The 23,657-nt window shown below is 42.2% G+C and overlaps 1 protein-coding gene across 12 annotated transcripts in view; it reads right to left on the bottom strand.

The window, feature by feature from the left end:
* The window catches only part of RBFOX1 (RNA binding fox-1 homolog 1), a 1,681,944-nt gene that overhangs the window by 1,237,425 nt on the left and 420,862 nt on the right, over nt 1–23,657 (bottom strand). For 3 of the 12 annotated variants that reach the window (XM_040256404.1, XM_040256480.1, XM_040256472.1), the window contains exon 1: nt 10,862–11,051. The exons of 2 other annotated variants lie outside the window; for them this stretch is intronic. In XM_040256404.1, the coding sequence (XP_040112338.1) occupies nt 10,862–10,906 (45 nt within the window). In that variant the 5' untranslated portion in view covers nt 10,907–11,051. Of the gene's footprint in view, nt 1–10,488; nt 13,243–23,657 lie in introns of those variants that run through there. 7 more of the 12 variants (XM_040256394.1, XM_040256531.1, XM_040256495.1 and 4 more) reach the window with 7 other exon arrangements.

The raw sequence follows: 23,657 nt of genomic DNA, 5'->3' as shown, positions 1-23,657 counted from the left end.
CATCCATCCACCCATTCATCCACTTATCCATCTATCCATCCATCCACTCAGCCATTCATTCATCCACATATTTCACTACGATTATAAGCAGGTTAGTCCTAATAAAAGAACTGCAAGAACTCCCTAAGGTTAACCAAATCTGATCGATATCAGATCAGTTTTCACTAATGTAACAAAGGTCCCTAAGGCTTTGAGTCAAACAGAGGGTGGAAATAGTCTTTGAAGTCATAAGATTTCAAATATGACTACAAATCCAACTCATGGTTGGTAACCCTAGAAAAGTCACATCAAGCCTCAGTCTTTCCTTCTTAAAAATGGGTTTAATAAGAGCTGCTGCTAAGTTGCTTCAGTCATGTCCAACTCTGTGCGACCTCATAGACAGCAGCCCACCAGGCTCTGCCATCCCTGGGATTCTCCAGGCAAGAACACTGGAGTGGGTTGCCATTTCCTTCTCCAATAAATGAAAGTGAAAAATGAAAGTGAAGTTGCTTAGTCGTGTCCAACTGTTCATGACCTCATGGACTACAGCCTACCAGGCTCCTCCGTCCATGGGATTCTCCAGGCAAGAGTACTGGAGTGGGGTACCATTGCACCTGGCTCCTAAAGTTGCTGGGAGCATTCAGTTCAATAATGTGTAACCAGGAGATAACACAACGCAAGGCTTACACAAAGTCTCCCCAGGTGGAGCTAGTGGTAAAGAACACACGTGCCAATGAGAGACGCAGGTTCGATCACTGGGTCGGGAAGATCCTCTGGAGGAAGGCATGGCAACCCACTCCAGTATTCTTGAGTGGAGAATCCCCATGGACATAAGAGCCTGGTGGGCTACAGTCTTTAGGGTCACAAAGAGTCGGACACAACTGAAGGGATTTAGCATGCACACACACATGTGGCTTATGCAAACACTCAATACAAAGGATCAGTACCCATGATAATAATAAAGAATTTTCTATATATTGAGCAGTTTCCTAATACATTACAACACAACCTGGCTTCTTTTTCTATTAGCAGCAGAAGTCGAAGCCTGAACCACTTATAACACTGATGATCCTCTATATTTTTAACCTCTCTGGGAGAACTTTGTAATGGGCTCGGCAGAAACCCGTTACCCCTTGTTGGATGCTCTCTTAACGGCATACAAAGTGGATTACCGGCTGTCTTTATTTTTAAAAGCAGATTCACATTAAATGGGGAAATATGTTAGAAACCAATTCCACTGGATATGGAATGAAAATGACTCTTTTAAATCCAGTTTCCTATTGTTTGCTTCTTTTAGTCAATTAACCAAGATATATGTATTTTAGCACCCTAGGCAAAGACACAACACTTACAGAACCTTATCAGAGTCTTAGCTACGGGAGTTTATCCCTGTTTATTTGCTGTTGAACAGCAAATTCTGGCTTAATGTCAAGCTATTTCCTGAATCAACACTTTTTTTAGATGGAAAAGGTATTCCATAAAAGCCAAATCGATGAACCATATTAAAAAAAAAAAAAGGAAATGTGACAATCATGGATGCTTCGTGAGTCTTTTGACACTTCTGAAATGGATTCACTTCTTGCCTCTACATGTAAATTTGAGTTCATTGGGCCTGAAGTATACAGAAAGGACTAAAACGGTTTCCATATCTACCGCAGTTCCTGGAATGTTTCAGGGGTGATGAAGGGTGGCTCAAGAGCCCCTGTGCACAGTTTTGGTATTTCTGGCTGGCCAGACTAAAGCTGTTCAAGAGCGCTGAGACTTTCTTCCTCATATTCAGAAATCTGTGCCTTGCTTCATGTAAACTGCAGCCCATTGTCATGGCTCAGGATCTTCAGGTTTTCCGTGGGGCAAGGCAAAATGAGTTATGTTCCATCACCCGAATACTGGGAAGCTTGGGTCAGAAGCCTGAGAAGGCAGCTGGCATAGAACTGTCATCTGTCATTAGCGGTTCCCACGGCCACAACCTCCTCTTCCCCCAAAATCTTCACGTCCAAGATGGAAGATGCTTCCTTTTAAAGTATACAACCATACATAACCTTGACAAGAGATGTTTTAAAACATAAATTCTTCCACCCATGTATTCATTCATTCATTCAACTGAAATTGATGGAGATTCTCTACTCCCATCTTGGTTTTTCTGAACCCTCTGTGTATTGTATGTTTAATCATAGACTTGCAAGATCGTGTCTTCTTCTAATGCAGAATAAAGTATGCTAAATTGGCACTTCTATTTAAACATCTACTCAAATTGTTTATCTCTTCATAGGTTTTACTACATGCTGGAAATTCAACAGAGCAAGAGATAGGCAGGGTCATTCCCACAATCTAAATGACAAAGGTTGATTGGCTTTAGCAAGATCAAGTTGGGAATCGATGTACCCTCATCCACCATATCCCACTTGGTATAGACCACACGGGATGCCACAGAAAACGTTTAAAGGGCCAAGAAACCAAAATGTAAAGTCTCTTGAAGGGATCATTCATCCTGTAAGTTATGGCCTATGAATACTATTGTTTTCAGTAGTATAAATAAATAATGAAGAGAACTCACAAGTCCTTGTGATGCTGGAAAACTGCACATTCAGAAGTATCTAAATAGTGAAAAATAAAACTATACACATTACCACTCACTCTCATTCAGGAATGGTTATTTGTTTGCCTAACCAATCTGAAATGAAACTTAAAAAATATCTTTTATTTCAAAACTCATGAAGATGCTGCTAAAACAGCTGTGCTTCTGCTCATTTAAAAGCTCAAATTCTTAAAGAGCATGGCAAAGTGGTTAAGAGCAGAGATGGCGGAGTATAACTCCTAGCTCTGTAACTTACAAGCTGTGTGACCTTGAGCAAATTACTCAGCTTCTCTGGATCTTGGTTTTCTCCTCTATAATAAGTTGCTGTTGTTTATTCACTAAGTGTCTTCTGACTCTTTTGTGACCCCATGGACTGCAGCTCATCAGGTTCCTCTGGCCATGGGATTTCCCAGGCAAGAATACTGGAGTGAGTTGCCACTTCCTTCTCCAGAGGATCTTCCCAACCCAGGGATCGAATCCACGTCTCCTTCTTAGAAGACAGATTCTTTACCACTGAGCCATAGATTCTTTACCACTCTTTATTCTTTTTATAGACTCATCTATAAAAAGTAGATAATAATAATATGAAACATGCGGGCTTGTCTTCAGAATTAAGTGAATCAATATTTTAAAGCATTTATAATAGTACTGCTGCTGCTGCTGCTAAGTCGCTTCAGTCGTGTCCGACTCTGTGCTAGGCACATGCAAAACACTGTTTAAGTGTTTATTAAATAAATAAGCAAATAAACCTATGTGCCAAACTTAAGGAGAAAATAACCATGCTTGAATGCCAAGGGGAAGCAGGAAGGTTCTTAGAATTATTGTTGCATGACTCATTTAGTGATGCTGCCTTTCTCTTCTCTTGACATCAGCACCGGAGAAAGAAATCTCATTTCAGAGCCGTTGTCGGAGGTAACGCTGAGCACATCGGGGAAAATCAGGTGCTTCAATCACAATGACCTGTGTCATCTTTATCAAGGAAAGATGCTTGGAAACTAGGCAGCTATAAAATTTTAAAGTCAAATTTTAAGAAAATACAGACCTTCTGACTTTGCATCGTGATCTTATTCACAGTGTCCAACCGGAGATTTAAAAAGTTTAATAACTGAAATTCACTTATCTACTTTCTTGAAAAATCAGGCCATGTGTATATTAGTCATAGCATCACTGATATTGCCTAGGGCAGAATTTCTCGGCCTCAGCCCTGCTGGCATTATGGTCCAGATAATTTTTTGTTGTTTCAGGGAGGGGGAAGGCACTATCCTGTGTATTCTAGAATGTTTAGCATCATCCCTGGGATGTTTAGCAGCATCTATTCTCTACAAAACAGATACCAGTAGCAGCGCTCACCCAAACATAACTACCAAAACTCTCTCCAATATGCGGCCAAATGTTGGGTCATATGGTAGCTCTATTTTTAGTTGTTTGAGGAACCTCCCTACTGTTCTCCATAGTGGCTGCACCAATTTACATTTCCACCAACAGTGCAGGAGGGTTTCCTTTTCTCCATACCCTCTCTAGCATTTGTAGATTTTTTTTTGTAGATTTTTTGATGATGGACATTCTGACACATGAGAGGTGGCAGATATCTCATTGGAGTTTTGATCTGCATTTCTCTACGAATTAGTGATGTTGAGCATCTTTTCATGTAATTGTTGGCCATCTGTATGCCTTCTTTGGAGAAACATCTATTTAAGTCTTCCACTCAGTTTTTTTTTTTCATTTTTTTCATTGATCTGCATGAGCTGTTTATGTATTTTTATTAATCTCTTGTTGCTTGCTTCATTTGCAAACATTTTGTCCCATTCTGAGGTCTGTGTTTTTATTTTGTCCCTTGAGGGGATGGGAAAAAAACTGTTCCTGGTTGAGAACCACTGGCCAAGGGCATCAGCCGGGTACCTGTTTTGTATTTTTTCCTGAATTCAGAGAGTGCATTTCAGGTGTGTCTTGGGATACTGAAGCCAGAAAAATCTGGATTTGAACTGCATATTCTAATCATGAAAAGTCTTGAACATGGCTTCTCCATGTCTACCTTAGGTATAGTGATAACCACCTTGAAGAATGATAGTAAGGACCAGAAAAGTTACGCTAGAACTCCCAGCCCCATGCTTGACACAGAGAAGCAGTGGGGGTGCAGGGGAGGTGAGCATTGCTAAATTCCTGAAAGGATGGATGCACTGATACATGGTCCACCCCTCACCCTCCTCATCAGTCTAAAAAGAACAAGTCTCTATTTATACAGGCAAATAAAATACAATAAATACTGGTAGGAACTGGTCCTTCCATCACATTAGCAAATGGGAAACTGGATTTCCTCACAAGCAGAGATTTCAATAAAACAACAGAGAAATATATCAGGTAGCAACTGCAGACAAATTATCATGAAGCATCACTGCGAACAAAGCTAGTGGAGGTGATGGAATTCCAGCTGAGCTATTTCAAATCCTAAACGATGATGCTGTGAAAGTGCTGCACTCAATATGCCAGCAAATTTGGAAAACTCAGCAGTGGCCACAGGACTGGAAAAGATCCGTTTTCATTCCAATCCCAAAGAAAGGCAATGCCAAAGAATGCTCAAACTACTGGACAATTGCACTCATCTCACACACTAGCAAAGTAATGCTCAAAATTCTCCAAGCCAGCCTTTAACAGTACATGAACCATGAAGTTCCAGATGTTCAAGCTGGTTTTAGAAAAGGCAGAGGAACCAGAGATCAAATTGCCAACATCCATTGTATCATTGAAAAAGCAAAAGAGTTCCAGAAAAACATCTGCTGCTGCTTTATTGACTACGCCAAAGCTTTTGACTGTGTGGATCACAATAAACTCAGGAAAATTCTTCAAGAGATGGGAATACCAGACCACCTTACCTGCCTTCTGAGAAATCTGTATGCAGGTCAAGAAGCAACACTTAGAACCAGACATGGAACAACAAACTGGTTCCAAATTGGGAAAGGAATATGTCAAGGCTGTATATTGTCACTTATATGCAGAGTACATCATACAAAATGCTGGGCTGGATGAAGTACAAGCTGGAATCAAGATTGCTGAGAGAAATATCAGTAACCTCAGATATGCAGATGACACCACCCTTATGGGGGAAAGCAAAGAGGAACTGAAGAGCCTCTTGATGAAATTGAAAGAGGAGAGTGAAAAAGTTGGCTTAAAACTCAACATTCAGAAAACTAAGATCATGGTATCCTGTTCCATCACTTCATTTTAAATCGACGGGGAAACAATGGAAATAGCAAGAGACTTTATTTGGAGGGGCTCAAAATCACTGCAGACAGTGACTGCAGCCATGAAATTAAAAGACGCTTGCTCCCTGGAAGAAAAGCTATGACCAACCTAGACACTGTATTTAAAAAAAAGACATTACTTTGTCAACAAAGGTCCATCTAGTCAAAGCAATGGTTTTTCCAGTAGTTATGCATGGATGTGAGAGTTGGACTATAAAGAAAGCTGAGCACCAAAGAAATAATGCTTTTGCGATGTGTTGTTGGAGAAGGCTGTTGAGAGTCCCTTGGACTACAAGGAGATCCAACCAGTCAATCCTAAAGGAAATCAGTCCTGAATATTCATTGGAAGGACTAATGCTGAAGCTGAAACTCCAATACTTTGGCCACCTGATGCGAAGAACTGACTCATTGGAAAAAACCCTGATGCTGGGAAAGACTGAAGGCAGGCAGGATGAAAAGGGGATGAGGATGAGATGGTTGGATGGCATCACTGATGCGATGGACAAGAGTTGGAGAAAGCTCCAGGAGTTGCTGAGGGACAGGGAAGCCTGGTATGCTGCAGTCCATAGGGTTGCAAAGAGTCAGACACGACTGAGTGACTGAACTGAACCCCATTCTGCACCCTGTCTTCCTGAATGCCTCAGTGGTCAAGAATCTGCCTGCAATGCAGGAGATGCAAGAGACATTGGTTCGATCCCTGGATTGGAAAGATCTCCTGGAAAAAAGGCATGGCAACCCACTCCAGTATTCTTGCCTGGAGAATCCCATGGACAGAGGAGCCTGGTGGGCTACAGTCCAGAGGGTTGCAAACATTCAGACACAACTGAAGCAACTGAACATACACACAATAACCCCAAACTGCAGGGAATTCAAGGTGGCTAATTATGACCACTAATCCATCGGTAAAAAAAAAAAGGCCCATTTGAAAGAACAGTGAGCTCTAGTTAATCAGACAAATAAGAATCCAGAATTCTAGATTCACTCCTATAAAACTAGAGAAAAAGGAATGAATGTGCCCACCATTGCAGAGGAAAAGAAGAATCTCACTGTCAACCTTAGCACGTGGATGCACTATTTTTGCTACAATTATATCACTTCTCAAAAAGCCTTCTCTGGCCTGCCTGATGTTTGAACCAGCTGAAAGATCATTCCCCACCAATTATTGTGAGGGAAATAACAACTGTTCTTGCTTTCCTTTAAACCCAACTGAAATTTCCTGAGAAGTTGCAAATAGAAAATTGTGTTAAGAACATGCCATTGATCCTATTTACATTCGCTACATCAAAGCATCAAGACATCACAAGCCAATGTGAAATGGGGACCTTTCAATACCCCACAGGTTATGCAAACACCTAACCGGAAAGAACACTTTGAAATTTTTATGGAGCAGGAAAAATTGGAAGTGTATTAATCTAGACAGTGAAATTGGGCTTTTTGTCATTTTTAATTGCTTGAATTCATAACCTAGTTTTGCTGAATCAAAAACGAGTTGCTATAGCTGACACAAGCTGTTTCAGCTTTTTGGGCACACGCGCAAGTACACACACACACACACACGCCCCACAAGTTTTCATATAAACTTTGTATCTATTAATAAAAAAAAAACTACTGGAAATTGTTTGGAATATTATAGTAACTGAATAATTAACAATAAAGATTTCTAAATAGAGGGCTGTGTGTTAAAAGCTGACTATTAAAGATTTGTTTCTTTCTGCATCATGCAAATGGGGGAGGGGAGAGAACAGGAATGCCAAACCATCAGGATTGTGATTTTGTTGTATATGATTTAATTCAAATAAATTAAAATCCGTAATTTAAAAGCTCTTCATGCCTTTATCTGCTCCTGTTTACTATTGCTCATAATATATGTAAACACTCAATTCTGGGAGAAAATGAAGGAAAATAAACAGAAGGACGGAGGCGTCCACCCACAAATATATACGAAGATCAAATGTGTTACAACCTCCTGAAGGTTTCAGACCCACAACCAAAGTCTGCAAGTGCAAAACTCTTGAAGGGTCCATGTTTTTCTTCCCTATTTGTTTTTGTGTTTGTCAGAAAAATCAACACAGGATGGGGATTAAAGTCTCATAAAAGGCGTTTCATTTTAATTCCATTAGAATTACTCTCCGAGAACTTACTGTGATTACTTAGAGACTAACTCATGTGACATTTTAAAAACAGAGCTAAAAATGAAGTGTAAACAAAGGTTTAATTAATGCTAACAAGGTTTCATCATTATTTCATAAATGTCCTACCTCGTTTGGACCATGCTCCATTTCTCTGGTTCTACAACTCTGCCCAAAACCTAACAGAAAAATTTTAAGTCTAGCCAGAAAAAAAAAAAAAAGACCAAACTGTCTCACACTAAACATTGTAGTAGTTATTTGGCTCTGGACTGACCCACCCAACCAGATTCTCTGTAATTAGAGAAAATGGTAAAGATTACATACTCTGATTTTCATGTCATGCTTTCAAAATACAGCTATATATTTTCAACATCTCACAACTATAATTTAGAGGAAGGCAATTGTTGCCAAATGCCCTTTGACCTAAAATCTACTTCAACTTTTGTTGTCATACTTATAGGAGAGATCATGAGAAAAAGAAAAAAAAATTGGAGAAAAGAATGACACTATTTTTGTGATACTTTAAAAAGCTGACACGTAAGTCAAGGCTCATGACCATTTCTACTAAGTTCAAGTATATACAGATTAAAATGAATCTAGATTCTAAACTTAGGTAATAGAGAAAACAGAAGTTTGAGGGGCACATTTAAAAGAGACAAATGTAAAAATATGCTTACCCCAATAAAGTTAGGAAGCAAAGTGGAGGGTTGTAAAAATCTATCCCTCGGTGATGACAGAGACAAGATTAAGCTCTGTTCATGCAACGTAAAGGCCTTCTCCAAGTGTTTAACTGGTTAAAATGAAATGACAAGAAAAGTTTGAATATTCACTTTTTAAATAAGATTACTGTGGATTGTCCGATATTAATGAATCCTTGCACAGGAGCAGAGAATACTGATAAAGAAAAATCAGGTGCTGGTGATGATGCTTCAGGGTGCAAAACATTAAGACAAAAATGTAGTGGGAGAAGATAAAGGAAAGTGTGTTCTGTGTTCCAGGTATGAAACTGAAGAAAAGGTAGATGGAGAGAAATACAGGTGGATGGCGAGGGAAAAACAGAGTTGGAAAGAAAGAAAGGTGGATCGGAGGGAGGGAAGGAGAGAGGAAAGAAGGAAAAAGAAGCATGAATCAGACAGGGTGAGAAGAAACCTTCCCCCATTGGTGATACTTCCTCCAACTCTTCAGAGAAGCAATTTTCTCTTCTTAATAATCTGCGAATATTCTAATATAGACGGAAGCACCAGCGTGTGTAGAGTGTGAGTGGGCAGACAAAAGTTGAAATATCCTGCTTCTTTTAAGAAAATCATGACTGCTGCCCGCACTGCCTGGGAACATCAGTGGTAAACAGCTGTCAGTGGCTGACGTGAGTTTTCTTACTTCAAGAACAGCCCTCTGAAAACTTAATCACAGCAAACCACAAAGGCAAGTTACTCCGTATCGCAAACACATCTACACTCATGGCCTTCGGATTTCTGAAGATATGTTCAGATAAAAAATAGGAAACTCGGTTGAGAAAGATTTTATGGTTTTAAACCAAACATTTATTTCCCAGCTACCCCCCGAAAAGGATTACACAATCATTTTTTACTGCCTTCATTATAAGCCACATTCATTTCTCTGTGACCAAAATTAAAACTGCATAAACAATGAGTAAATTATGAGCTATGGAAAGATACTCACAAAGTGACTGGTTTCACAGGTAATTTAATGAACATTTCACTAACATGAGGCTGCCAGCATAACTTTTGTATTCAGAATTCCCCTTGGGCCCCTCTTGAGTTGGGGGGGATTGCTCAGCTCTTTGTTAACAGAAATAAATAACATCAGTTTCATTCTAATCTGAAAATAAATGGCCAGAGAGATTGGCTGAGCCCTAGGATTCTAGGTGATCCTCCCAGGATGACAAATATCAGATTCAACACTTCATGTGTTTTTTTTTTTTTTTTTTTTTTTTGCTTGACGGTAAATTCCATCACTTTGGAAGGCAAGGTACATTTCCCCCATTTGATCTCTCAAGAAGGATGACTCTTGTTTTATTTAATAAAACAGTCCAGAGCCTACTTCTTCAGTCCAAGCCTTTTTGGTATTGTCAATTTACTCCCTCTTCCCTGGGAATAGGGAAAGGCAGAGAGGAGAGAGTACCCGGTGTAGACATGTCTGCACAAACGTGAAATTCATCCCCCGCCCCCTCACACACACACATGTCCCCTCGGATCGTGAACGTGCCAACTTTCCCGAGGCACGGCCCATCTGGCCAGTCATTTCAGAAACCTCACATTTGAAGAAGCGCGCAGCTCCTGCAAAACCCCTGCTAGCCTATTGGGATTTACACACCTTCTCTTATAAACGCTTATTCATCTCTGGAAATAAAGTTAAACGGAGCCAATGAGCATGGGCAATGAAGTTCCGCCACCAACTTCTACTCTGTCCAGAAAATCCATTCATCTCGGGGCTCCCCGGGTCGCTCCGAACGCCCCTCGCCCTATCCAGGCGATCGGCGCCCCTGGGTGCGCCCCGGGACGCGCCCGAGCCCAGCCTCCCGGGTCCTCCGGCTGGCCTTACCTACCGGGTCTCATTCACGCACGGCGAAGGCATCCACAGCCTTCCATCTCGGCTTCGGTGTGCCCGTCTTCCCTCCGCCGCCGGGTCCCTATTCTAAATCGGCAGCCCCGGGGGCGCACACGCCGCCACCCTCTCTGCGCGAACGTTGGACAGCGGCTGACGGCGGCTCCCCTGCCACAGGCAGCCCAAAATGTCAATTTGCACACTCCTCCCCCCTGTCGCCCGCGCCCGGTCCCGTCCCTCTTCCACCCCCGCCCGCGAGTCAGTGGGCTTCGGGAAGCCTCGGTAGACACCGCCTCCTCGCCATGCAGCTCGCCCTGGTCTCCCGCTATCCTCGCGTCCCCGCCAGCATTCAGAGCCTTCCTCTCTCGCCTTACCTGAAGGGCATCTCCCACGACTGCAATTAGCTGCCAAGATTTCATTGTCGACTGCAAAGTGTCTCCTGCTTTCTCCCCGGGAGAACGCACGGGAAAAGTCCGAGGCGACGGCAAGCGGCACCCACGTGCTAGCAATGTAAATGACTCCAGTCATCTGTCGTGCGCGCCCGAGCCTCCGCGCTCGCTCGCCCAGGCCGCCTGGCAGCCTGACACCGCCGCCAGCAGGTGCAGAGCGCGCCGGGAGCGAGCAGCCCGAGCGAGGAGGCAATCAACGCGGGGGACGCACACAAAAGGGAGGCCACCGAGGTGCCGGGGACGCTGCCAACGCCCCAGCCCAGCTGCCCGTGCGTCCTCGGCCTCGGCGCCAAAAAAAAAACGTGGCCAAATTGGACGCCCCGATGGTTCTGCAAAGTCTCGCAGCCCCGGGGATGGAGGCTGCGTGGGTCCCGCCTCCGCGCCTCCTCGAGCTGGCGGCGGTCCCTCGCTTCTCTCCCTCCCTCCCGCTGCCCTGCACGTGTCCCTTCCCTTGTTCTTTCAAGCATTAAATATGTACCACATGACAGATAGGGCACCTTGCAGGGTCCTCCGAGTCCACCCTTGACAACCAATTTTAACTCACGAGCGGAGGAACGTCTAAAGGCAGGATATAAGCACTTCCAATCACTTACACTAACTCCTGCATTGTTCAGAACGTCCACGGGACAGTATTTATGACTTCCAATGTGCTACTTCATGTATAAACACTAACAAAAGATGGAAATCTCACCGCTCCCTACCCCCAGCGCTGCTGATGAACTTTTCCTCCCTGTTTCCTCCCAGAAGTGGTTGTCCTTTTTTTTTCTTTTTTTTCTTTTTTTTAGTGGTAGTAGTTACAACTTTGCAATTTCCAATCTTCACATTATGTAGTAAATGAAGACGCTCTGAAGTTCGAGCCTGCTTTGAAACGGAAAATACATATTAAGTCCTGTTGAACTTCATCGACCACCTTCTAAAATATATTTACCTTGGATAATAGTGGAATCAAAGCAAATGTCCTCTTTTTTGTTTCCAAAAGTCTTCACAGGTATATGATTTTTTTTATGATTAAATGAAATGAGTTGTACAAGCTTCTAACTACCCCCAGCTTAGCTATTCCCAGTCTAAGCCATAGCTTTGGGTAGAGACTAAACCATCTATTGATTGGGGAAGTGAGTTTTGTTTCTTCATTTCCTTCACAATCAGAATGGCCAGCTACATGCACTAAGATGGCCTTGCTTCTCTTCAAAGCAACTGTTTCTTGAAGGGGTGGAATCTAAATGTGTTATAGGATATCATAAAGATATACTACATTTGATTAACGGTGAGATAATCGGTTTCCTCTGTCAACTTCTTGGAGAGTTTATTTTCATCAAAGGCCTTGTGCACAACTGAGTGGGATTTTATATATCAGTAAGCAAATTTTAAAATGTTAATAAATCCTTCAAATATTTATTTTCACATTTATCACAGCTCCACAACTAGCGGCAATATTTCCAGTTTTTTTTTTTTTTTTTTTGAACATGCCAAGTCCTTACATAACCATCATCCATCTCTGTCACACCAGTAACAAAATGAGGAGGTTTTTTTTTTTTTTTCTTCTTATGCATTAAGGGTGTTTTTAATATTGCATTCATGTAGTGTTTAACTTGCCCCTGTGAACTTAAGAAAAGTTTATGTGTGTTTTCTCTGCCTACTTTTCTTGGAGGCAGTTGCATTGAAAGATGCTAAGATAACATTAAGTAAAACTCTTTTTATGGTGACAATGCAGTGCAAAATACATACACACCCTGATCATTTGAACAGCTGATTCCTAATATAAGCACATACTATCCTCTGGACATGGTTTTCAATGGAATCAGGTAAAATGGCAAAAGGTTTCTAGACTTCTGTTTAATCAGAACCCTGTGTAGTTGTAGAGATATACAAATATCAAGTATGATTATCATGGAAACAAAACTACCAGTCTCCGTGGAATAATCTGATTCACAAATCAGTTCACAAAAGCAAGGTTATTTGAAGTTACGGATGGTGGCGGTGGTGGGTGGAAAGACAGCAAACCCTAATTACAGTCCCATCGTCCCCGTGTTCCCTGGCACATATGGTCATTTAATCACAGAGTGTGACAACCTTGGCAGATGTTGCCCAACCCGGTTATTGATATAAATTGCTATTCTCATGTGTAAGTGCCCCGGTGAAGAGTCAGAGCAATATTTGTACGCACCCAAAGGGACTTCAAGGTCCACACGAGCATCTGGGGCAACATGACAAGATGGTCCAGAGCGGACGCTGTTTCCTCGCTCTGACTCCACAAGCAATGGAATCTAGAAAAATGGTACTGAAGAATTATTTACAGGGCAGCAGTGGAGAAACAGAGATGGAAAACAGACTAAGGTACATGAGGAGAGGAGGGAGGAGAGGGTGAGATATATGGAAAGAGTAACATGGAAACTTACATTACCATATGTAAAATAGATAGCCAATGGGAATTTGCTGTATGGCTCAGGAAACTCAAACAGGGGCTCTGTATCAACCCAGAGGGGTGGCTGGGGAGGGAGATGGGAGAGAGGCTCAAAAGGGAGGGGATATATGTACACCTATGGCTGATTCAGGTTGAGGTTTGACAGAAAACAGCAAAATTCTGTAAAGCAATTACCCTCCAATAAAAAATTAATTAATTAAAAAAAAAACAGTGATAAATGACCCCCCCCCCCACCAAACCCCACAGATCAAGAATGAGGGGACGTCTCCCTGGGGGACGGGTAAATTGGTATCATCCCTCTGGAAACTTATTTACTAGTGTCTAATAAAATAATACTTAATGTTTTGCCATTTTACCTGATGCTGTTGAAAACCATGTCCAGAGAATAATATGTGCTTACATTGAAAATTAACTGTTAAAGTAATCAGGGAGTGTAGGGTTCTTCCAATAGTCATGTATGGAAGTGAGAGTTGGACCATAAAGAAGGCTGGGCATTGAAGAATTGATGCTTTCAAACTGTGGTGCTGGAGAAGACTCTTGACAGGCCCTTGGATGGCAAGGAGATCAAACCAGCCAATCCTGAAGGAAATCAACCCTGAATATTCGTTGGAAGGACTGAAACTAAACTTTCAATACTTTAGCCACCTGATTGGAAAAGACCCTGATGCTGGGAAACATTGGGGGCAAGAGGAGAAGGGGGTGGCAGAGGATGAGATGGCTGGATGGCATCACTGACTCATTGGACATGAGTTTGAGCAAGCTCCAGGAAATAGTGAAGGACAGGGAACTCTGTGCTGCAGTCTATGGGGTTGCAGAGTCAGACACGACTTAGTGACTGCACAAGAACAATTAAAATGGATAAGGTGCACTCCCCATAATCAAGCAATTCTGTTCCTAATGCCTGCCCTGACAAAACACATGCATAAGTGTGTATGGATATAACTGCACTACTCTTTGTAATAGGAAAGAAATGATCAACCAAATGCCCACTGGCATCAAACACATGATATATCCTATGATGGAATACTATGTAGCAGTGAAAAGAAATAACTAAGAAAAGAAATAACAGTTATTTAGGAATAATCTATAGCTAGACAAACACATACATGTATGTGTACATGTATATAAGGTATTTATACATACTACGTAATACAACACATATATATATATTCTTTAGTAAAAACTTTGCTGAGTTAAAAATACACCTTTTAGATGATTCATACATTACAATACCATTCATGAAAGAAAATGCACAAATGAAACTATATTACAGATATTATTATCTGGAGATACAGAAACGTCTGTGGAGATTTAAAAGAAGAACCAGAAGCCGGGTTACTGATCACTGTTTTTGGACAGCATACCGACTAAACATGGTTTTTATATTTTAAAGTTTAGAAAAATTGAGACAAATATGTAAAAAAAATATGAAAAGTAGGAAATTCAAATTCAATGTCCATGAGTGATGTTTTATTGGAACACGGCTGCGTCCATTTGCTGACACCCTGACTACGATTCTTTCTGTTCTCCAACTGCAGGGCAAGGAGGTTGTAACAGAGACCCAGTGGCTCACAGAGCCTGAAATACTTACTATGGAACCTTTTATAGAAAGTTTGCTGTGCTGATCCCTGGCCTAGAAGGGTGGCACCAGATTCATAATAACTTTAGCTGTGGGGAAAGGAACTAGAGACTCATGTCAGTGGATGAAGTTGAGAGAATTATAGTTCTCCTTTAAAAGAATATTTACATATTTAGGTTTCATACTTTTATTAAACATAAGCCAACTTTTTCACTCTCCTCGGATTACAGCCATGAAATTAAAAGACGCTTACTCCTTGGAAGAAAAGTTATGACCAACCTAGATAGCATATTCAAAAGCAGAGACATTACTTTGCCGACTAAGGTCCGTCTAGTCAAGGCTATGGTTTTTCCAGTGGTCATGTATGGATCTGAGAGTTGGACTGTGAAGAAGGCTGAGTGCCGAAGAACTGATGCTTTTGAACTGTGGTATTGGAGAAGACTCTTGAGAGTCTCTTGGACTGCAAGGAGATCCAACCAGTCCATTCTGAAGGAGATCAGCCCTGGGATTTCTTTAGAAGGAATGATGCTAAAGCTGAAGCTCCAGTACTTTGGCCACCTCATGCGAACAGTTGACTCATTGGAAAAGACTTTGATGCTGGGAGGGATTGGGGGCAGGAGGAGAAGGGGACGACCCAGGATGAGATGGCTGGATGGCATCACTGACTCGATGGACGTGAGTCTGAGTGAACTCCGGGAATTGGTGATGGACAGGGAGGCCTGGCGTGCTGCGATTCCTGGGGTCGCAAAAAGTCGGACACGACTGAGCAGCTGAACTGAACTGAACTGAATATGTGTTATATATATGGAAAACTTTCAAAGATATATATAAGTCACTCAGTTGTGTCCAACTCTTTGTGACCCCATGGACTGTTGCCCACCAGGCTCCTCTGTCCACTGGATTTTCCAGGCAAGAATACTGGAGTGGGTAGCTGTTTCCTTCTCAGATTTAAATTGATGGGATCTTCCCAACCCAGGGACCGAACCCAGATCTCCTGCATCGCAGGGAGATTCTTTACCAAACGAGCCACCAGGGAAGCTCCATTATATATAGATGTGTGTATGCAGACACACATATATACTTTTAAAATAAAGTTTATATATATATACATATATATATAACTTTTAAAGATATATATTTCTAGATTTATATACATATCCATGTTTTGTTATCCCATTTTTTAAGTGTGTGTGTGTGTGTGTGTGTGTGTGTGTCTGGGCTTCCCAGGTGGCCCTAGTGGTAAGGGACCCGTCTGCCAGTGCAGGAGTCGTAAGAGATGCAGGTTCAATCCCTGGATTGGGAGGATCCCCTGGAGGAGGGGATGGCAACCCGCTCCAGTATTCCTGCCTGGAGAATCCCACGGACAGAGGAGCCTGACAGGCTACAGTCCATGGGGTCACAAAGAGTCAGACATGACTGAAGTGACCTAGCACACACATGTGTGTATATCTACATGTGTGTAGATACACATCCTAGGAAAAAAAAGCTCATTCAAAATGGCAGTTCTTGGTGGTAGAAATACAGGTGCTTATTATATTCTTATTTGTTGGATCATGTTTTTGTCAATTTTTCAGGGAGATGTAAATGTAAGAAAACGGTGGACACCTGGCCATGTGAGAGGTAATGACTGTCATTGTGCCAATATCATTTTCTCACCGAGAAACTGCCTTTTCTCTTCAAATGTTGAATGATGATCTTTTCTTTAAAAAAATCAGGGTTTGGCTTTTATACTCACCTAACATTTCTGGAAAACTCCAGCATCTAATTGCTTCTTCATAGAAAAAAAAAATTGCTAAGCCTCAATGCACTAAAGATTTTTATAAAAATCAATCTTATCCTTGAAGTAAAATGCGACATAGATTATGCTTTCTGCTAGAAGTTATGGTAATGACCTACTGAGATACGCCTCACAATACAGTAATATTGCTTCTTTACCCGTTTGAAAATATTTTCCCATAGGAAGGCATAAAGCAGGTTCTATCTGAAAAAAATAAAATAAAATTACATAGCAACCACATTGGTGCTCTGGAGGATTAGAACAGTGGGACCTAATGATTTTTTTCGTCCTGACATCTAATAATCCAGTCGCATCAGGAAAGGTGAGCTTAATGAAGCATATTGAGATGGGAGAGCAGGCGATTTATGGTGGACCTGTTGTGGTTATATTCCTAAATGGATCCCATTAGCTCAACATTGGTTGCTGGTGAATGACCACATTTCCGAATAGACAAATCCATGAATCACCCGGGCATATTTCAGAAGGCTGCTCTATAGAATGGCTCGCCTTTCACCTTTTCACTAGGGCTAGGTGAATGACCTTCTTTAATGAAGCTCAGCAACCATTCTTGGAGCAAGAAACAGAATTATTGCCACTGAACGTGCATTCTTCCTCCTAACACGTACACAGAACTTCATCCTTGACATGGCGTGTATCAAGCATAGCACAGAATTCTTTAATAGCATTACCACAAACACGTATTGTTTTCAATGCGTTTTGTAATTAGACCAGAGGTCTAAGAGATAGGGGATATGTCTACACACATAGCCAATTCACCTTGCTGTACAGCAGAAATAATCCAACATTGTAAAGCAATTATATGCCAATAATGAAATCTTTAAAGAGAACTCAAAAAATAAATAAAACTCCAATGTGTGTTTATTGTGGAAAGCTGTAAAAAACTGGAAAAGCACAGGGGAAAATGTCACTCATATTTTATCACCGAAAGAGAGCCACATGTAATATTTTGTTACAAATCTGTCCAGTCCATTTTTCGCTGCATATGTAACTAAAAAATCATAAGCACACAGGAGACATTGTATCATATAAACTGCCTTATAATAGTTTTGTGCTTTGCAATATATCAAGATTTTCTGCCACTAAAAAAGAATGATAACTTCAATTTTGGTATCCCACTGTGATGTACGATTCCTTTTCACTCTATGTTAAATAACACTGAGGCGAACATCTCTGCCCATAGCTTCATGAATTGCCCCTTGTTCGATATGTCAGGGTAAATATCTAGAAGTAAAACTGATGAGTCAATAAGTGGGCACCATTTTTAGCTTTTCAGGCATAGGCGACCAGGACCCTGACTTTTATACAAATCCACATTCCCAGGAGAGATTCTCTGGTGTCTCAGATGGTTAAAAAAAAAAAAAAAATCCGCCTGCAATGTAGGAGACACAGGAGACCCGGGTTTGATCCTTGGGTTGGAAAGATCCCCTGGAGAAGGGAATGGCTAACAGCTCCTATTCTTGTCTGGAGAATTCCATGGACAGTGGAACTTGGTGACTACAGTCCATGGGGGTCACAAAGAGACACAACTGAGTGACTAACACTTTTGCACTTATCTTAGGAAGAATTTGGGGCCAACTCATTCCTCTTTCAATAATAATGGCTTGGTTCCCTCTTCCATCCACCTGCCCCAATTGGGCCACCACATGATTGCACGTTAAATTAGCATAAAAGAGCTCAAACATCACAAACAAAGGTGGTAATGGGGAGCAATTTAAATCTGAGCTTATTTAACCTAAGTGGCTAGTGGCTGCTCATTTTATCTTAATTGCCTTTTAAACTAAAATCAATGTTAAATTACCTGAACAACAGCTTCTGCACAACTGCGAACTGAAAATTCTTTAAGTGCCTCCTCAAAAGCCTTGGCTCTTCTTTGGCCGACTGACAGGAAAAGAGTTCCTTTCTTCACTGGGCTCCAGCCTGGGACTAACGGATGTGATTCAAAGGTGGGTGCTCCTGGGAGCTGATGGCTCTGCGATGAGTCAGTCCTTGACATGAAGCCTCCAGAACGAAATCTGGGTAAGAGTCTGACCTCCGTCATCCCTCCCTGCCTTGCTTTCCTTCTTCCTATCAACAAAGGAAGACTGAATATACACGTGGAAAACAACCAGGCCATATATATACAAGTGGAACTCGGACCCTAAATCTTCTCAGCAGCCAGTCCAGGAAACCAACTCATATCTCCAGCCAACAACCCAGGAAGCCAGGCTGCTAACCACAAATCACACCTGTAGGAAATCAGACCATCAGCTCTAATCAATCAATTCAGAAAGCCCGACAAGAACCCCTGTAACAAGTGTTTCAAAAACAGCCTCGACTTGATAAGTAATGGGCACCTCTAATATTTGTCCCCATTGTCAACTTCAGGGCAACCAGAGAAAGTGAAATATGCACCTTTCACCAGGCATAGTAGAGAAGGAAACGGCAACCCACTCCAGTATTCTTGCCTTGAGAATTCCATGGACAGAGGAGCCTGGTGGGCTATAATTCATGGGGTCAAAAGAGTGGGATGTCACTCAGTAATTAAACAACAAAAATGACAACACCAGGCCCAGGAATGGTCCTGCTTCTTCTTGTTCCACCTCCAGCTTCCCCAGGACAACCATTTGCCCCCTGCCAATCAGGACATCCCTGGAACCTTCTCTTTGTCTCTTGAAAGACCTCTCTCACCCTCTGTCCACCTTTGAGCTTCTGCTAAAACACTAGTGGCCTGATGGTGGCTTACTTCCTTGCGATAGCAAGATTTGAGTAAACTGCCTTTGCTCCTTCTCATTTGGTTGGTCTTGGCTTATTTCTACAACGATTGTTTGTTTTCAATCCTATGTTAGGTAAAAGAGATGGACAGAGTCCTAGCCTTCACCGAGCTTACGTTCCGTGGGGAAGAAAGATGATAAACGAGGGAATGAGACATTGCAGTAGCTGATTTTATGTCGGAAATGAACCTTGGAATGAAACGAGGAAGCAAGTGGGCAGAAGCTATAGACAAGACTCTTGGATTCCTAGGGTTTCTTATTACATGGTTCAGCTTCCTGCCTTTGTTTCATTGAAAAACTCATCGAGAACACACCATCTGATATGCCCTGTCAAGCACAAAACTCACAGGCAAAGAACCACAAGGGAAGACGCATGCTCACTAACAATCAGAACACAAAGTAGACAGGTAGGTAGAACCAGGAATGAGATTCAGGTTAAGAACTGTGAGAGCTAAGAGGCTGGAGGGAAATTCTCCTTTTAGATATTACAAGGCCTCCTGGAGCAGAAGATTGAGGGAGGGACTTCCCTGGTGGTTCAGTGGTTAAGACGCTATGCTCCCAAAGCAGGGGGCCTGGGTTCCTCCCCCCGACCCCGCCCCACCCCGTTCAAGGAACTAGATCCCACATGCTGCAACTGAGAGCTGGCATGCCAGAGTGAAGACCAGGCACAGCCAAATAAAATTTTTTTTCTTTTTTAAAGAAGATTGGAGGAAGTAGAAATGGGGCTTAGGATATGCTACTCCTAAAGATGGCATCTTGGCATTTTGAGTATTTTAATCAGAAGGAATTTGAGAAACGGCCGATTTAGGAAGGATTTTCTCTCTGACCTTCTCACCTTACCTCCCCTGAAACGGGTCATGAGCTCTCAGGGGAGAGGTCCTTTTCTTGCCAGATGGAGGGATGGAAGAGCAATCCGAAGGAACAAGCTTTGCCAGGTTCCCCTGATCGTCACCCTTAGCTCACATCATTTTGCCTGATCTTTTTTCCCCCGTGACTATCCACCCTTTATCAAACCTAACATAAAGTGCTCAGGCTTCTTCATGTCCTCATTTCCTTGAGAAGGCTCTGGAACCACATAAAACTTCCATTAAATAAATTCATACACTGCTCTCTTGTCCATCTGTCTTTCGTCAATCCGTTTTACAGGGCCCCCATCAGAGACCATAAGACAGGGAGGAGGAAAGACTTTTCTTCCCTTACAAGGGGGAGAGGGATTTTTGTGCTATTGTGGGTATTTCTACAGGTTACATCAGCAAGGACATACTGAAGATGGAAGAGGTTTGCTTGGAGATATCCCTAGATGATCATGCTACCTTCTGTAAGATAATTTCGTCTTGAATTGCCTAGACTGGAAATTGGATAAACAGTGTAGAGAACAAAAGGGCATCAAAGAGATTACTGATCACACTTGGCCTCAAATCCTCTCATCCTACAAAGGGTACAAGGAGATACAGCAGAACAGCTAATTCCACTGACTTGATTTGGTCTGATCACAGGACAGCATGGTGCTAGAAACTGCACATGCTCCAGGGTGTCCTTCAACTGTAGGATTTAGGGAATGGAAAGACTGGTCAAATCAGGGTCTTTCCTAGAAAGCCTTACAGAATTGGGAAAGAGTGGAGTGGTGAACTCCCACAGCTGGATTCGGAAAGCCAGGTGGATTTCACGGTGTGGACCTGCTCAGTTGCTTCAGTTGTGTTGGACTCTTTGCAACCCCATGGACTAGAGCCCATCAGGCTCCTCTGTCCATAGGATTCTCCAGGCAAGAATACTGGAGTGGGGTGCCATGCCCTCCTCCAGGAGATCTTCCTGACCCAGGGACTGAACCTGCATCTCCTGTGTCTAAAGCACTGAAGGCAGATTCTTTGCCCACTGAGCCACCAGGGAAGAGTCTAGTAAGCAGGAAAAAGGAACACTTCATGGAGGGATATGAGAGAGGTGACCTCTAAAAAGAACTAGGAGGAAGGAGGGGGAGACAGATAAACAGAAACAAGAGTCTTTTGGCCCAGAGGAAGACACAGATTGGGGAGTGGTTGCGGTGGTCATGGAAAGCTTTCTGCCTTAGTTCTCTATTCCTTCCCTTCCCCTCTGTGCTTCTGATGCAACCCGACTCCCCACCAAGTCCCGGCCACACCCTCCATCCCTGCTAGCATCTCCAGACACAGTTGGGATTGCACAGGACATGGCCAGCCTGCAAAGGAGTCCCCAGGTCCCTTTGCTTTGCAGAAAAGCAAAATATCCCAATGCTGAGATGAATACGCCTCTTCCCTGAGCCTCATGATCTTTCATGAAGCATAGCCGATGGGCCAGGCTGTCAGAAATGCAATTTAAACACTGAGTGCTAAAATAAATATGAATTCTCTGACACTAGAAGCTTGGTTAGTTTAAATTTTTTTTTCTTTCCAATTGCAAGCATGAAGATGTCTCTGTATCTAAGAATAACATCAAAAATGTAACTGATTGACTCATTCTTCTAACATTACATACGTGACTGCCCACTGAATTCTATACGTGAATTGTAAAGTCTTTGTCAGGCCTGGAGAGACAAAGTTAAATAAGTCTATTGAGGAAGACAGATACAAACAAATGTTATCATGTAAAACAGTATATAATTACTGGAATAAGTGGGACAGAGTAAAGTGTGCTGTGTCTCTGCTGGGTAGAGGAAACTTCTTTCTCTGCCTAAAGGCAGAAGGCAGGTTTGAGAGAATTCACTAAGATGGAGATGCTTAGACTGGGTTTTGAAGGATGCACAGGAGTTTGTTCAACATAGTCATGGGGGGAAGGCATTTTAACCAGAGGAAACAGCTTAAACAAAGGAACGGAGGTGTGACAGTGCGACCTGATTGGCAAGGTGAATGTCCAGGCTGGAAAAGCAGGTACAGGTCAGATAACAAAGGGTCTGTTTGCAATGCTAAGTGGTTTAGACTCCATTTTTTCTATAATAAAGTGGAACAGAAAAGCCATTCCATTGGGAATGTGGAAAAGGACACAGGAAGCAGGGAGATCCATTAGAGACTCTTGCTCTATTTCAGACTGAAAGATGACAAGCGTTTGTGCAAAAGAAGACACAGCAATAAGGACATGATGGAAAGCAAGAATTTGGTAAATATTTTATAAATAGAACTGACAGGACTTGTCGAATGACTGGAAAATATACGCAAGAGTAGTGATGACTTACAAAAAGGAACTGAAAGGTCAAAAGTCAAGACCGATTCGTGGATCTGTTACAAATTATTGACTGACCAGTGCCACCCATGACTAAGTTCAGAAGAATCACAAAAAGATTTGGGAAAGAGAAGAGGCCCATTTTTGGATGAATAGGTCTAAAACTCTGGAGAGTCTGAGGACCATCTGGAACCCATGAGCACAGAGAGATGATGCCACAGACATAGACGATCTTGGAAGAATAGATAGACTCTGATATTTGGTACTTTAACGTCCAAGGTAACACACTAGGATACAGTGGCTAAACCCTAAAATACGTTTTATTTTAAACCCTAAAATAGGTTTGAATAAATATACAGAAGACGGGATTGCGCCTTATCTGTGTTTTCCTATAACAACATGGGGCACGCATACATGCTCAGTCATGTTTGTGACCCTTTGGACTGTTGCCCGCCAGGCTCCTCTGTCCAAGGGATTTGCCAGGCAAGAATACTGGAGTGGGTTGCCATTCCCTTCTCCAGGGGATCTTCTCAACCCAGGGCTGGAACCCACGTCTCCTGCATTGCAGGCAAATTCTTTACTGCTGTGCCACGCAGGAAGCCCTGTAACAACACAGTCATGAATTTAATATTTTTGACTAGTTTACAACTAGTAAGATGAACTGTGGTGATTGAATCCAAGTACTGACAAACTGTTACTATCACCATCTGGATCAAATGTTACCTTTTGAACAAACTCACTCTTCTACAACCACTGAACATACAATGAGATACATTCTCTAAAGCAGTCAGCCCTACCTGGATGCAGGAATTTCAGCTATAGACAGTGTCTAAATCAGGTTTCTACATAGGGATATCTAAAATGAATGATAATAGAATAATAAAGCATTCACTAAACAAATGTCTGTTTGCCAGGCACAAAGTAAACGCTTAATGAGTGTTTGCTAACTACAGGGCTTACTGTGTGCCAAGTGTGAGTAAGAAATGGAGCATTCTATGGTTAAC

Source organism: Oryx dammah, unplaced genomic scaffold (genome assembly GCF_014754425.2).
Source record: "Oryx dammah isolate SB20612 unplaced genomic scaffold, SCBI_Odam_1.1 HiC_scaffold_2, whole genome shotgun sequence".
NCBI lineage: Eukaryota > Metazoa > Chordata > Mammalia > Artiodactyla > Bovidae > Oryx > Oryx dammah.
The sequence above is the reverse complement of the archived record's forward strand: the minus strand, read 5'-3'. Positions and strand labels throughout refer to the sequence as shown.